The sequence below is a fragment of the Mauremys mutica genome, chromosome 3 (genome assembly GCF_020497125.1).
Source record: "Mauremys mutica isolate MM-2020 ecotype Southern chromosome 3, ASM2049712v1, whole genome shotgun sequence".
Lineage (NCBI taxonomy): Eukaryota > Metazoa > Chordata > Testudines > Geoemydidae > Mauremys > Mauremys mutica.
Genome location: NC_059074.1, coordinates 199027392 through 199044189, shown reverse-complemented (window position 1 = coordinate 199044189; position 16798 = coordinate 199027392). Strand labels below are relative to the sequence as shown.

Below are 16798 nucleotides of genomic sequence, written 5' to 3'. Positions count from 1 at the left end.
TACTTGCAAACCCCTGTTGTAAAGATTATAGCACCGTCACTGCATATTGTCTACCTAAATACTCCCTTCAATTTCAGTTGCTATTCTCCACTGTTCTGTATCATGCCATGTACAGGTACTGTGTCATCAGTTACTACTTTACTCCATCCCAGAGGTGATTGAAGTAATTTAATTATGTATATGTTTATAAAAACGTATGATGAAAGGTGCACTATAATTATAAGATAAACTATCGATATTAGTGTCATTTTAATTGGCCAAGAAGCAATTCCATAACCTCATTAAGCACCATTTATGAATAAGCCTGATTCAAAACGTTTTTACAAAAGTAACTATTTATAAATTTATGAGCTGATGTGCTTACTAACATTCAGTGATCCGACCTTAGAGATTTAGACATACTAGGCAGTATTTTTATATTTGTGTCTCTCTTGATCTCTGACCTCTTCCTTAGATTGCACTGTGCTCTGTTCAGTAACTTATCCCAGTCACACTTTTTTTGCTGCATGACATTTTGAAGGATGACCTCTAACCACCAAAACCCAAGGGCTCTCAACTCCCCCACCAACACCATCTCCACATTCAGCCCTAACAATAAATTACATTGTTATTTTTCCATCAACTAGGCAAAAGTTCATACTAATTAAATAAAAAGTTCTTTAAGCTGTCTAATCAGAGTCTTCCAAGAAGTTTTTCAGTGGGAATTTCCATTAGACAGATGTTCTCCATGCCGACTATCACTGCCATCCATGTCAAGTAATGCTGTGGTTTCACCTGTGATTATTTTGTGCTATTTCCCATAGCACTTGAAAGAAGATATCCATTCAGGGAATGTGATTCAGATCACAGTTCCTAAAAGAATGTTGAAGACGTCACATTGATTTTTGACCCATATGTTGATAAATTAATACCCTTTCCGCGCCTGATCACTTGTCAAGGAGCCATCATACACATTCTCCTCCTTTCCCCCAGTGAGCTAACATCTAATTAGCCTGCTGTTGGGGGTTTATGATAAATCAGAGCTGATATTCTCTGTAAAGAATGTGGAGCAAAACTAACAGCAATAACTAACTAGTTCCACAAACACCAAACTGCAGATGGAAAATTAGGTAATTCCCTTAAGCACCTCAGCAAACACCACTGGAAGCTCATCAGATTCTTTCTATGTAACCCATTGTTCCCTAGATTAGGGATTTGATTTGCCAAAGCCAGTCTAGTTTTATTTAAAAGCTGGCTCGTTTAACCATTTTGAGTCTTATCGCCTTAACCAGAATTACAGTAAGACAACGCTTATCATTATGAAACGGTGGGAACCTTTTGGAGCATTAGATATAGTTTCTGAGTTAACCCCATTCTGCCTGGACCTTAACATGAATTCTACCTAAAGAACCCTTTTCACTGTGAAACGGTATGAACATTTTGTAAAACTCTGTATACTCTAAGTTTCTGATCTTCAACCCCCCAACCCACCCCGTATAGGAAGCCATATAGATAAATACTCTTGCTATAAAGCTGCTATTTTGGAGTGTTCTTATGAACAGATTTCATAAATCAAATCCAGAACCTGCCTACCAACTCACTTTCCTCATCCAATAACTACTAATGGTAGTTTTACGCGTATGGAATACTTCTTCATCCTAAAAGATCCCAAGTGGTTTCCAGAGCTGTACGTGTGACACGTTACCGAAATGCAGCACGGCTGGACAGCTAACTGGCACACATCCAGCAGGACAGACAGAATCCCCTTTGTGAAGGCCCCGTCTACACTGTAAACCCATTTCGGATGCAGTTGTCTTGTAGCAAGTCGTGGTTTGCTTTGTAAATGCAACTTAAGTGAATTTTAGAAACAGCATGTCCAGGGCTTTGACATCATTTAAAAAAATATGTTAAGGTGCTCTTTATGTTGCAAAATGGACAGTGTCCGAGGACAGTAGCATTGTAGCTGGCTACTCCAACATCCTTACATTTGTAATGTGTATACAGGGAATGCCTTGCCCAAAAGATCCACGCTATACTAGTCTACACTAGGAATTTACATCAGTTTAGCTATGTCTCTCGGGTATAAAAAAAATCCGCACCCCCGACAGATGTAGATATACTGACCTAACCCCCAGTGTAGACAGTGGTAGGTCCACAGAAGAATTCTTCAGTCTACCTAACTACCACCTCTTGGGAGGTAGATTACATACACTGATGGGAGAAGCTCTCCCTTTGGTGTAGGTAGTGTCTATACTGAACCGCTACAGCAGCACAGTTGTGGAGCTATAATATTTTAAGTATAGACAAGCCTTTAGTAATTTAATGGTTCTTCATTTAACTGCCTCAAACACTTAGTCTTTTTCAGATATTTGAACCTATTGTTCCAGTTTGTCTAGACATACCAGCCCTCAGCTTCAATACTGCAAAGCACTTAAGCAGGTGCATAGCTTTAAGTATATGAATAGTCCGATTGACTTTTATGAGACTACTCATTTGTTTACAGTTATGCACATGCTTAAGTGCTTTGCTGGGTCAGGGCCTTGATGTTTGAACTGCTAAGCTCATTGGCCACACGTAAGCCAAATGTTAGACTTGTGCTTTCATTCTCACACTTAGTGGAAATAGGTCATCTGATCTACCTGTTATCCAAGTCACATTGCTGTGCTTCCCTGTGCTGTATCGGCTCTGTGGATAAAAAGAAAACTCTGCATCCGGTACATGACTCTAAAATTGTAAAGTGTTTTTGTCCTTTTTTTTTAAAAAAAAAAATCACTTTCCCACAACCTCAGCAGGAGGTAGGTGATACTCATTACCTGCAGGGAATGGGAACTAGTTTGTGTCATGGCTGATGAGGGGAGCAAACAGCTCTCTGAAAGGGGTCTGGTAGTTGCCCTCAGTTGGAGGATGTCACCATGTCAAGGACCTTCTGCTGGATAGCTGGAACAATACTCCATTCATGGAAGCCAGGGGTCAAAGAGTAGAATTGATTCCAGCTATGAAGTTGTGAGAGCTCTAAAGATAAAGTCAGCCAGGAAGGCAAACAGCAATGGGTTGTAATACGGCACTCTAAAAAAGTCACTTATTAAACATGAGAATGTAGTCAAATTCTCTGCTGATATAAACTGGCACCGTTCCACTGGAGCTGAGCCAGTTTACACCACCATAGTGTTTAACCTGGTATTACAGCATTGTAAACATAGTATGAAAAGTCAAAGACCTTTGTGCCACTGCCACAGAATACTCAACTAGTGACAAAAACATTCTTTCTGTATTGTTTGTTGCCAGAACAAAACCAAATTGGTTGGCAGCCTTGTGAACGACATTTCCAAAGAGTGCCTACATGTGAATGAGGAAGGTTGGAGAAAGTGACTGCTCCCCCCTGTCTAGTTCATTCTTCTTTTACTTGGAGCGTAACAGCCTTGATTAAACTGTTTAGATCTCATGTACTTTCACTCTGACTTCTTTGATTGTACGTGTATACAAGATACATTGGAGAGAAGGGCACGGTGCAAATAGTGTGTTGCTGTTTTGGTTTTGTTGGCGGCTGGAAATGGTTATCAAAATGAGGGGGATACTGACACTACCTTTCATGAATCAACAGCAAGTTTTCTGGGCCACATACTTCCTGAATTACTATAGGGAAAACATGTGCAAGGTGTGTTCTGTAACCACCCTATCCATCAAGATTAGCATTGTACAAATAGGGCAGCAAGCTAGGACGTTGATCCCCCTCCTCCCCCAGGTAAAATAGTAGAAAGCATCCAGAAGATCCTGTCTTTTGACAAATCCATGGTTTCCTTCTAATTCCACAATTAAAGAAGTATAAAAGGCTTTCAAAACTCAGATGGAGCAAAGTGAAATCTAAATGTCACTACAAGAGAGGGGGAGAGAGACTCCAAATCTAGCTGGATGAAAATGCTTTCTAAGACAGGTGTGGACAACTTGCAAACTTTTGGCTGATGCTACGCAATCCGTTCCCCCTCAATATTATATTTTAATTTACAGACTTATTTTCAGACAGACATACTCACAACTTGTGTCTATCCTAGACCACTGGTGGTCCCCCTGGTCCAGCCCTATAGCAGGTTTAACTGATCATAGAATCATAGAAGATTAGGGTTGGAAAAGACCTCAAGAGGTCATCTATTCAAATCCCCTGCTCAAAGCAGGACCAACACCAACTAAATCATCCCAGCCAGGGCTTTGTTAAAATCTCCAGAAACCATTGGATGGAGCCTTGTCTTTGACTGGGTTCTTACCAGTACTACTAGCCCACCAGCAGTAGCTCCAGTATATCAACCAGGTAATGAAAAGTTGAGGAGGACATGTTCCATTGCAGGGATAACAAGAATATTCAGAGTTATAATAGTTGATACTAACAGAAATTTTACACATCCACAGATGAGGCCATAGGGGTGGGCACATGCCCCCAAAAGGCCCTGATCTCTATAAAGTTCCAATCTCGTGCACCCAAAGTGCATATCAACTTTAGCATGGATCAGTGTGGGGAACCAGAGTCAGTGTGGCAACTGTTCTGTTTTTCGAAGGTGACAGTATTAGACTTCCCCCCATTCTGGATCACCATGTCCTAAAGAGATGCAGAGGAAGGAGGGAAAGGGGGAAATTAAGTTCACTTGCACATGTAACACCTTTATGGGCTAAAGGCTTGCAGGCGTAAGAAGATTAAAACACAAGCTCCTTCAATGCTATAATGCAATAAACAAACTTTCTAAAATACAGGGCAACTAAATGCTTTTTTTCTTCACCACCTCCCACACTATGAAATAGACTTACCTCAGTCACAGGTGTGGGGTACATCGATTAAGCCCTGATTCTGCAAGCATTTACACTAGTGCTTAACTTTGACTTGAGCAGGATTACTCGCATGTGTTGAGCAAAGTTGAGCACGTGTGTGAGGGTTGGCAGAATCAAGGGTTTAGAAAGATTCTCCCCTAACTCTGCAATCTACCTCTTCACTAGTGCTGACACACCCAAGTGATTGCTAACCCTCTTCTCCACACTCCCTTTCGGGTCCCGTGGGTGTTAGGACAACTAGACTTTCCAACCTTAACTCCAGCTCATGAGCTTGGGCAAATGGCCTTTTCCGAAGACAGAGTCCAGCACTAGTCCAGTTTAACAGTGTAGGTTCTTAAACCAAAAGAACCTGTGGACTCTGGGGGAGATTTTCAAAAGCACAAAGAGGCATCAGGCCAACCCACATTGATTTTCTTTGAGAATTGGGTGCCTAAGTTCCCCTCTGTGTTTTTGCAAATCTCCCCCCTTTTTGTCAGGCTGATGTCATGCAGCCAATTACATATTCTATTAGCCACACTTCCTTGGAGTCCTTTTACCTCACACAAATGCTAATGGTAGTCGGACACCAGCCTTGAGAAAGGCTTTGCTCCCCCCTCAGCTTAAATGATTTGGTTTGTTTGGGTATAGGATAAGGCAGAATGCGAAAAGAAGAACTTCCACTCACTAAATACTGTTCTGGCGGGTCTGCACATGAGTGCTCTGAATAGCTGCTAAGCAAATCAGTTTAAACAGCAGGAGAATTTATTTACTTGATTGCCATCTGGTGGACAACTGTGCTGTCTACATTGCATTAGTCCCCACGGGGCGACAATCACAATCTCAGAACTCAGCCGGGTGAGCAATTGATACCGCAATTTGCCTGCACCCTAAGTGGCAAATTTGGAACGCTCTCCACTGGTATGCAAGACCTTCAGAAGACTTGAAATAACCTAGTTTCGATGTAGGGAGACTGCAATCTTTCTTTGTGCCATGGAGCAGCATTGTACTGGAATCATGCTAGAAAGTATGGAAGGAGGGATTGGTCATGTTGGAGACATGGTAGTGAAATGGCCAGTGCCCAGAGACAGAGCCACAAATCGAGAAAGGGAAACATCAGGTTTTTTCTTCCTTGAATATTAAAAGCTTCTTGATCATAGATTATTAGGGTTGGAAGGGACCTCAGGAGATCATCTGGTCCAACCCCCTGCTCAAAGCAGGACCAATTCCTAAATCTCTAAATGGCCCCCTCAAGGATTGAGCTCACAACCCTGGGTTTAGCAGGCCAATGCTCAAACCACTGTGTTCTGTCTATACAGATGCTCTAGGCTTTGCAGATGGGACAACATATTGGTTCAAAGTGGTAGGACAGGAATGTTCCTGAGAAACTAACATCAGGTTGCACCAGCAACAGTTACTCTCATTGTTGGAGTATTATTTTATTGTCCTGCCTTTTCTAACCACCACTGACTAATGAAAGGTGTTGTTTTTAAGTGAAGCAATTAATCTTCTTTGGGGCTTGCAGAAGCGAAGGCTGGAGGGCTGAATAATCTTTTCCGAGATCCATCTGACTCCTGCTCCTCTCCTAACACTGTGTCAATTTGTTTCATTAATCTCTTGCTCTTTCTGTTGAAGAACCTTGTATTATCTCTAACCTCTATTTAGAGGGCAGCAAATACAGCCAGTGATTGGCTGCATTGAGGGGACCCACGGAGATCTTTTGTAGTGGCAAAAGAGGGTACTAATGGTACAGCTACATTCAGAATGTAATTTGGTATTCTCCAACTCCTCTTGAATAGCCAAATAAAAAAAGTTGCAGTTTATAATAAGTATATCATACCTTATAAATTGACAAACCACTCAGCTCAGTATACATAAGAGTTCATGAGGAAGCACCTACTTTTTGCTAAGGGCTAAAGCGGGATATAGTTAGAGATGCTGGATAATACCTTGTGCTATCAAGTCAACGGGACTATTCATGTAGTAAGTTACTGAGTAAGGTCCACAGTCTAACCCAGTGTAAGGACAAGGTGCACAAACACAGTTCATTTACTCTGCATAGTTTCAAATATGTTGGTATTGACTGAAGTGCATCTTCATAAAGTGCAAGGGTTGTATTTTCTTAGAAATATAAAGATCAAGATTAGATGTTGTAATGCTAAAAGAATAACAGTGCATTCAAGTTTTATTGCAGAAAATGTGGAATTAGTTCATACAAAACATGCCAGCAGTGTTTGTAAGGTATCATTGTCTTCTCCTAGCCACCGACCGGCAAACACAGACACACAGGACTGTTTTCATGGGTGTAAAACTATCAAATCACTTTAATGGAGAGCACAGGACCCTAATGCTCTAGTGCCAACCACTGCTTCTACAGTGGTCACTGAATTCTAAGGCACTGCAAATTGCATGGTGCTCATGGGCTTCAAGCACTCCAGAATGCTTGGTCAACGTGAGACAGAGCATTGAGCCTGAGTTGCAGAATTGAGATCTAGCTCTGTGTTTCAAACACCCACATTCAAAGGTATTCAGATCTAACATTCTGGTTGACCCCTTTCTTAGTGGTAAAGGCCACCTACGAAATGCAGATCAGATCCCCGTTCACAATCTGAAATAGAATTTCCCACCCAAACTTGAAGGTGATCTGATCCAGGAATATGGACCCACGTCTAAACCACAGTAGAGTGGTAGAGAAAAGGGTTCAGCCAAATGAAATAGACACAGACCCATCCCTCATGGATCCACCACCAACTCGATCCTAGTTCTGGCAGAAGTCAGGAAATTGGGACTGCACATTTCCAAATACCATGCAGGGTACTGTCTTTAGGCATTTTGGAATGTGTACTTCCAGGTTCTCACAAACTGCAGGAAGTAATCAGCTTCAAAGAGGTTTCATCCAAACCCAAATATTGGTCAGTTTTCAGTCAATTATCAGTTAGGAGCCAAATTTTGGTACTGCCCTAATCTTTGTACAGTCTTTTCTTTTTCTTTTGTACTTACCATTCCATTAAAAATGTATTTAATTGGCTTCGTATTGTCCATAACCAATGCCTGAGGGAGCAACAAAGTTTCTAACACTACTTCAGGCTTCTTTCAAAGGAAAGCCTCATCAATGCCAAACATTGTCTTTTTGGCTAAGAAGCAGAGTCCCTTGGGTATTTGTACCCATTTGCATATTTTCTCTCTCTCATTAGTCTTTTCCCACTTCCCATCTTTCTTGTAAAGGACAAGATTCCTCTTCATGCATCAAGATCCAAGCATTTGTTGAAATTATGCATGGAACTGACCCAAAGCCGCTTAACTGAAGTAGCTTAACGAGTCTCTATTCTGCTAAATGAATTTCAAATGAAATAAACATAAAGTTCTGTGGCATTTGCCTGTGTTGATCATAATGAAATATCTTTTCAGCGATTCTGTTTTGTTACCAGTCTGTTTTTAATGACTGTGTTAAACACGGCAGGTTATGACCACAATACTATTTACTCTTCTAAAACTTATTTCTCGTCACGATCCTGTAGCCTGAATTATTGTATACAACACTCTTAGTGTCTTAAGACTTTTGTGTCTTAAAATTATGTAATTGATTCAATTCTCCTCAGATTTGGAGCCTAAGGCTATGACTACACTACCGCTTATGTCGGCAAAATTTATGTCACCCGGTGTGAATATTCCATCCCCCTGAGAGACATAAGTGATGCCGGCATAAGTGCTAGTGTGCACAGCGCTAAGTCGGCGGGAGAGCATCTCCTGCCAACATAGCTTCTGCCGCTCCCAGGGGTGGGTTTTTATGCTGACGGGAGAGCTCTTTTTCATCAGCATAGAGCGTCAGTCAGCTGCAGCACTGTAAGTGTAGACGTGCCCTTAGTGAAAGGGGAAGGTGCTGATGGAGGAAAGCAAAATACATACAAATTATAATCTGTCTACTTAATCTCCTCTTTTGTCCTGAATTGTAATAATCAGAAAACTATAAGACTAGATCTTCAGTTTGTGTCCATCAATGTCCTCCATAGAAGTCAAGGAAGCTAAGGTGATTTATACTAATTAAGGATCTGGCCCATTGATTTTATTACAACAAGCTTGCACTTGTAGGGGGAAATTTTCATATGTCATTGACTTTCAATAGGGCTTGGGCTCTTAAATCCCTTAGACTCATTTGAAAATCTCCCCCTGTGAAGCTCAGGATGCTGTGTATTTCTGCAGTGCAACTAAAGAATTATAGACAGTTAAAATCAGGAGCTGCCAAAAGTGTTTCAGTTTTATTTTTAAATAGAGAAGCTGAGAGTTTCTAATGGTTAAAAGAAAAGTTTTTCCCTGGTGAGGTGCATAGTTGCAGAAAGCTCTTCTGGTCATATTATCACAAGATTAAAATCAGGCAAATTAAATCCAATATTAGGCCTGTAGCCTTTGTGCAACAGAAGTGTGCATTTAGGAGACATTTCTTTAACTGTCGATTTCTTATTTAAAAAAAAAAATAGTGGCCAGAAAGAACTTAAAACTTCCTTTTAACGCCCCTTATGTTAATACTTTGTTTTCTTCCTTTCTTTTATTTTTAAATAAAGACATGCAGAGCCTAGAGAAATTACTGAGGGAGGCAATAGCATATGGGCAGCCTCGAAGTCGCAGAGCATGGAAAAAAATTCTCATCCTAGTAGAGGGCATTTACAGGTATGTCGGCATTTACAAATGTGTGAGTACTTTGTATTATAAAGGAATTTAATAGGCGTAACACTGAGATTGCCTGAGAAATTCAGTGTATTTTTTTTAATTGCTTCACAGCTCAAGTAGGATCTTCAGTGGCCTTGCTAAAAATTGTTGGTCTGCAATATTAACAGTAATAAGGCAGTAAAGACGGTTTCGGTGTTTTATATAAAAATCCTGAAGGTCAGTCTAAGCCCTAGTGTAAATAGAAGCAACTCCAGTATGATCCCTGTGTGTGATTTTGAATATTGGTTTGCAAAGCACTTTCCTTTGGGATGAGGTATGTTATATAAATGCAAAGGGCAGATCTTCAGCTGGTGTAATTGTTGTAGCTTCACTTAAGTCAACGGAGCTGTGACAATTTACAGCAGCTGACAATCTGCCTCAAGGTGATTAAACGGAACAGCTTTCTAGAGTTCTCTGTTACGCGTTGATTAATTAAAAAAAGGTACAGGTACTGGCACTGTATACATTTTGCATGCCCGTTTTATACCCAAACAGTTGAGTATAAACATTTAGGACCAAATTCAGCCTTAGTGAAACTAGCACATCTCCAGTAATCAATGTCCAATGGAGTTGCACTCAGGTTGTGGGTATAAAATTAGGATTTAAAGTATTATACAGTAGTGGTACCCATATCCCAATATAAGACGGCAATGCATAATCGAGTCAACTTTGGAAGTCTGTCTAGTATGATGCATACTAATAACACCTTGCAATTGTATAGCAGAGTTTTTTATATACCATCCTTTCAGCCCAAAGGATGCCAAAGTGATTTACAAACCAATATTGAAAGTTACAAGGATCACATTATCCATCACTGAAATACAGTCATGTTGAATGGCAGCAATTTATGGTTTTTGACTTATTAATGCTAGTCATCCTGAGCAAGATTTTTTTTTTCATTAGGATTAGAGCTAGGCAAAAAAATTTGGCCGATAAATTTTTCACCAAAAAATGCAGATTCAGGTTGACCGCAACATTTCACAAATTTGTGTCAATTTTGGCAAATTGTTTCAGTGGGAAAAAAAAGAGGAAAAATTTTAAAAATATTAAAATGGTTTATTATGCCATTTCTGAAATGAAATGTTTTGTTTTTTCTGGGAGTTGATTTGTGTTTATTTTTTAGAAAAGAAAAACAGTTACAATGCCAAAACACCTTGAAACACATTTTTTGACCTTTTGTTTTGCCAGAACTTCTGAAAAAAATCAGTTTCAAGTCGACCCAAAATGATTTTTTGTTATTTTTCAGATCACAAGCAAACCAAAAAAAAAAAATCAGTTACTTGCACTGTTCTAATAATGATGCCTTTTCTTTTTTCATGTCGTCATAACTTCATAGTCGTCAGCATGTTCTTTTTGCATAACTTGTGCCAGCTGCTGCAGACAACAAGTCAGCCCTCATCTAAACACTAGTCACTCAGGACTGAACAGTTTAACAGCAGACCAGCTGATCCAAAGCAGGCTGAATATCTCCCTTTAACCAGAATAAACAGAACAAAGCTGCAAATAAACATAGCTCTGTGCAGCTGAAAGAAAGTTACGTTTTAAGGACTTTGATCATGCAGAAATTAAGTGGACCACCAACATTTTAATGACAAATACTCCTGCCAGTCACATGGCCTACAGAAAACCCTTTAGTTGCTGTACTTTGTTCAGTTTTTAAATCCTTTACTCTGGATGTGCACCAACAAGGGAAAGTGAAGGTACCTTTGTGCAGGGGCAGCTCTAGGAATTTGGCCGCCCCAAGCACGGCGGCACGCCGCAGGGGGCGCGCTGCCGGTCGCCGGTCCCGCGGCTCCGGGAGACCTCTTGCAGACGTGCCTGCGGGAGATCCACCCGAGCCGCGGGACCAGCGAACCCTCCGCCGTCATGTCTGCGGGAGGTCTACTGGAGCTGCGGGAGCAGCGGACCCTCCGCAGTCATGCCTGCGGGAGGTCTGCTGGTCCTGCGGCTCCGGTGGACCTCCGCAGGCATGGCTGCGGAAGGTCCGCCAGAGCCGCCTGCCGCCCTGCCGGCAAAATGCCACCCCAAGCGCGCGCTTGGTGCGCTGGGGTCTGGAGCCGGCCCTGCCTTTGTGTCATGGATGCATTGGTTAAAGTGAGCAGTTGCACAGACCCATAATGTCAACTGGCTCTGGCATTTGTCACTAAATCAATCTCCAATTTAATGAGACACTGGGCAATAGTTTTCCTTAGATCTGCAGCTAGTATTCACAGAGAATTTTCTTTCTAAAGAAAGCACAATCACAGTATGTAAAACTTCAGAGAGAGAGTTTGATTCAAAAGCTCCAATTCAAAGCAGCCTATAGGAGTTAGACACCCAGCAGCCACTGACTTTCAGTGGGATTTGGGCACCTATCTCCCTTAGTCTCCACTAAAAATCCTAACCTCGGTGTGGTGCCTGCTAAGTGTTTGTCAAAGAAAGTCTGCATAGGAGGACATGGAGTCAAATACTGTACCTGGGATCTCTTGTTTTTTTGTTTTAAGTGCTGGACCATTTATTTCCACTAATAGCCTTTGTGTCTGTGCAAGCAAAAAGCATACAGTAAAAGTAGTAATAATACCTAGCTTTCTTATAGCATATCATCAGAAACTAGTCCAAACATTAGCTAGTTTTAAAATCTTTATTGTATACTTGTGAGGTAGGCAAATAAGAAATCGAAGCTCATGCTTCAGACGCTAAACCAGTTCTGTACTGGGTCGAGAAGGAACCCCTACAGCATTGCCACCATGATATATCATTGCATAACTGGCTAGATGCAATATTGGATGAGAGCTGACCTGTCCGTGAAGGACTGGTTCTTCTTGAGTGATGGTCCCTATGTGTGTTGTACGCATGAGTATGCACGCGTACCATGTGCCTGAGTCTAGAGAACTTTAGTAAGCCGGGTCCATTGGTCTGCACATGTGTGGTGGTTCTCCACATGCTCTGAAGTAAGGATATAAAAGGCAGGACAAACCAACAGCTCTTGAGTTCCTTCTTACCACCTCATGGCCTGAATAAAAATTCTACTTCAATCTTCCTATTTTAATATTAGTAAAACAATTTGTAAATAGTTTTAGTGATTTTTTTTTTAAGTTTAGTGTAGTGTTGTTTTATAATAAGTATAGTGAGCTTAGTTCTCCATGTCCTGGGAAGCTTCTCCATGTAGAGAGGAATTATACCAAGAGTCCCAAGAGAATTGTGTCTCCTGCCCCTGTTCCTTCTCCGTCAGCAAAAGACCACCAGCATGCCCTTTATTGCCTCACCAAAGGCATTATCTGCTGTTCCTTCCCTCTCCAAACTAGTGAAAGACAAGCGCTCCACCTGCTGAAGCACCTCATGGAGCAGGTCATGAGGCCTCATTCGGATCCAGGCTGGGGGGAGACCCCCTCAGACTGCCAGCAGCACCTCTCAAAGCATGCGTTCTGGAGTAGAGGCTAAAACTCTTAAGCATGAGAAACCCTCTCATGAGAGTAGGGGATATGACCATATAGGCGTAAGGATAGATCCTAATCCAGATCTGCCTCTAAGAAAAAGGAGCTCTACCCATCTTGGTCCAAGTCATGTGAGTCCTCACACATGGATCACAAGGAGTTAGTTCCACATACACCTGACATTCAAGAAGGCAAAGGAAAAAGGATCCGACAGTACTGATTCTGGCTCCATCCCCCAGACCATAAAATCAGTACCCACCAGGCCTGTCTGAGAGCTCCACGCTGGAACCTCATTCAATGGTTCCAGCTCACTCCATGTGGCATTCTCTGAATACCCCGTTGCGGGCCCTGGATCCGCCAGTCCCCTCCTCAGAGGCTTTCCAAACAGCAGGAAGAACCAAAATCTTTACCGCACAGTAGAATATTCCTACCAGGCCCAGTCCTCCTTAGAGACATCCCTATGCCCGAAAAAATCACCTTGAGAAGAAGAGGATGGCCCATTACTGCATCCACAACTCAGAGCATCCTCCCACTGGTACAGATGGCACCACCAGTAGAGCAGGAATCTATTATTTTGTCAAACAAATCTGAGGCTCCAGACAAGTCTTTTTCTCCCACCACACCCAATGGAAACAAGCCCAGACAGAACTCACAGGAGGTTTTGGAACCATCCACTTTCTTCAGGTTATGGCTATTCAGGGGACCGTTAGTACCCTATGTCTTGGGGATCTCCCCCATCACTCAATCCTTCCTACTAGCCTAATGGGATCCGCATAACAGACGTACTGGATTTGTGCAACAATCACACTGACCGACCCTCCTCTCCCAACAAGTAATAACCAGCTCCATCCAAGTTTGTGGAGGAAGAAGCTGAGCTGGATCCACTGGTTCTGCCAGTTCAGATGGGTGTGTCATTCTCTTCACCTGAGGAGGAAGTTGCTCCATCATCCCCTTCCTTGCCCAGTGACCACAAGCAGTACCAGGAGCTGTTATAGAGAGTAGCCACTGAGCTTCAGATACCTGTTGAGGAGGTCCAGGACACGCAGAATGGCCTATTGGATATCATCCAGCCCTCTGGATGGGTCACCCTAGAAAGGTCAACCTGCCAGATCCATGTGGCATACCCCTGTCTCCTGTGCCCCTACCTTGAAGAAGGTCGAAAATTGCCAGTGCTCCTATGAACCATCACACAAAAGGCAGTATGCAAAGACCCAGATACATGGCTTCTTCCACCTCTGCAATGGCTACCCCACCCCACCCACTGTCCAAGGGGTTCTTTGGATGGTTGCTGAAGGAATGCATACCGACGTTGATGCCAGGCCTTATTGCCCCCCGAAACTCTTATGTTGCCAGGCCTTAGGCTGCCTTACGCACTTCGTTCACAACTGGGGGGCAATAACAAGACCACGGCTACACAACTGAGTTTATTTCATCTCTCCACTACAATACCCCTCCCCTTCTCAGGAACCCACTCTCACAAGGAAGTTCTTCACCATGAGGTAAAGTCTCTCCTTCCAGAAAGCAGCCATAGAATGGGTGCCACGCTAACATCAAGGGAAGGGATTCTACTCCCATAAGTCTTGATCCCCAAGAAGTCTGCTGGTTGGAGACAAATTCATGATTTACACCAACGAAATGTATTCTTCCAAAAAGTAAAATTCCATATGGTCACATTAGCATCAATAATTCCCTTTCTGGAACAGGGGGTACATAGTTCGTGGCCCTCGACATGAAAGATGCTTACTTTCACATAGACATTCACCTGTCCCACTGAAGAATCCTCGTATTCCTCATTGAGAAAGACCACTTCCAATTCAGAGTTCTCCCATTTGGACTAGCTATGGCACTCAGGGTTTCTACAAAAGTCATTTCAATGGTAATGGCTTGGATGAGAAGACATAGGTTTATTGTCTTTTCATATCTTGATGAATGGCTCCAGACAGGAAGATCCAGCAGGAAATTCCAGTTGGCGCTCTATTCCTGCTCCAGCTACTATCTTCCCTGGGAACCTGTGTCAGCCACAAAAAGTCTACATTGACTCTCACAAGGTCCATAGATTTCATAAGTGCAACTCTGGACTTGACTACAGCAAGGGTCTATTTCCTGTTGGAAAGCTTCCATACCAGGGGTGATTTGATAAAATAGATCACCCTCACATCTCAGACTATGGTCAGAACCTCTCTTTCCCTCCTAAGCCATATGGCCTTATGCGGCCACGTAACACCATTCGCCAGGCTTCTCCGCTGCTTACAAACCTGACTTCAGTCCATTTACTCACCAAAGATAACCTCAGTGCTAGAGTAGCAATTCTAGCCAAAGTTATGGCCTCTCTTGCCTGGGGGACAAATCCAGAGAAAGTTCAACTGGGAGTTCCTTTCCTCACACACACACACGCACTCACACACACACGTGAGGCAATTATCATCACAGATGCTTCTTTCTTAAGTTGGGGAGCCCATATTGACAATCACACTGCACAAGGCACCTGGACCCCAGGAGAGGCCAGAATCTGTATCAATTTACTGGAATTAAGGTCAGTCTATTGGGCCCGCAATGCATTCCCTCCACTCCTCCAATCCACACATACCCAGGTTATGTCAGACAGTATGAGCAGCTGTCTTCTACATAAACAAATGGGGGAAAGGGTGGGAACAAGATCTCCTCCCTCCCCGCAGTGTAGACGATCATCCTCTGGAACTGGCGTATTAGAAACCCCATAACCCCCTCAGCAATATAACTACCAAGTGCACACAACTCCCTAGCAGACAGTCTCAGCAGACACTTTTCCTCAGGCCATGAATGAGAGAGTTGCAATTCTGTTCTGAATAAGATCTTCACCGAGTGAGGAACACCATCTTGGGATCTCTTTGCCTTACAAGGGAACAAGAAACTACCCCTATACTGCTCCAGAGCAGCTATGGCCGTGGTCTGACGGGCAACGCCCAGCTCTACCTGTGCAGACCGCCTCAGATGTGCCTTCCCTCCCACCCCACTAATACCACAAATTCTGCAGGAGATCTGTCACAACAGGGCTCAGGTCATCCTCACCACGCCCAACTAGCAGAGACAGTTCTGAGACCTCCTGTGGATTTCCACCTTCCCTGCCCCCGGCCGCCCCCCCCCCCCACCCCCCAGCATCTGTATCTGCTGTCGCAACACAATGTACAATCAGGCACTCTCCAACCCAGGATCACTACAGCTGCAGGCCTGCTGTTTGGATGGGCATCTGACATAGAGCACATGTATTCAGTGGCAGTTCACTCCATTCTCAAAGCAGGAAGGATTCTACTAGGAGATGCTACTTGGTCAAATGGAAGCATTTCTCCTTTTGGTCATGACAACACCAATTACCTCCAGAGTCCTCTAGGATTCTTGTTATTCTAGAATACTTACTTGCCCTTAGGCATTGGGCCTCTCAGTCAGTTCCATATGGATCTGTCTTGCAGCAATCAGCACCTGTCATCCCTCAGTTGAGAACCATACTATCTCTACTCATCCTGCGATGAATAGTTTCCTAAAAGGACTTGTTAAAACTTCCCCACCAGTGGTGAGACCAACATCACAATGGGGTCTCAATCTCATCCTTTCACTTCTCACCAAACCTCCCTCTGAACCATTAGCAACCGGTTTGATGTTCCACCTCTTGATAAAGTTGCCTTCCTACTCTCTATCCCAGGAGGGTGAGCAAGCTGAGAGCACTCCTGGCATATACTATCTTTCATAAAGAGAAGGTCTTTCTTCGCCTCCACCCAAAATCCATTCCCAAAATAATTTTGGAGTTTCACATGAATCAAACCATTCACTTACCCAGTATTTTTTCCAGAAACTCATGCCTCTGATGAGAAGTGACAGCTTAATGTTCTAGACCAGTGGTTCCCAAACTTGTTCTACCACTTGTGCAGGGAAAGCCC

At 42.9% G+C, this 16798-nt stretch overlaps 1 protein-coding gene across 5 annotated transcripts in view; it reads left to right on the top strand.

The window, feature by feature from the left end:
• SPTLC3 (serine palmitoyltransferase long chain base subunit 3) overlaps positions 1-16798 on the top strand; it is a 136908-nt gene that overhangs the window by 84605 nt on the left and 35505 nt on the right. For all 5 annotated transcript variants that reach the window (XM_045008802.1, XM_045008800.1, XM_045008799.1 and 2 more), the window contains one exon: positions 9330-9435. In XM_045008802.1, coding sequence (XP_044864737.1) covers positions 9330-9435 — 106 coding nt within the window. The remainder of the gene's footprint in view (positions 1-9329; positions 9436-16798) is intronic.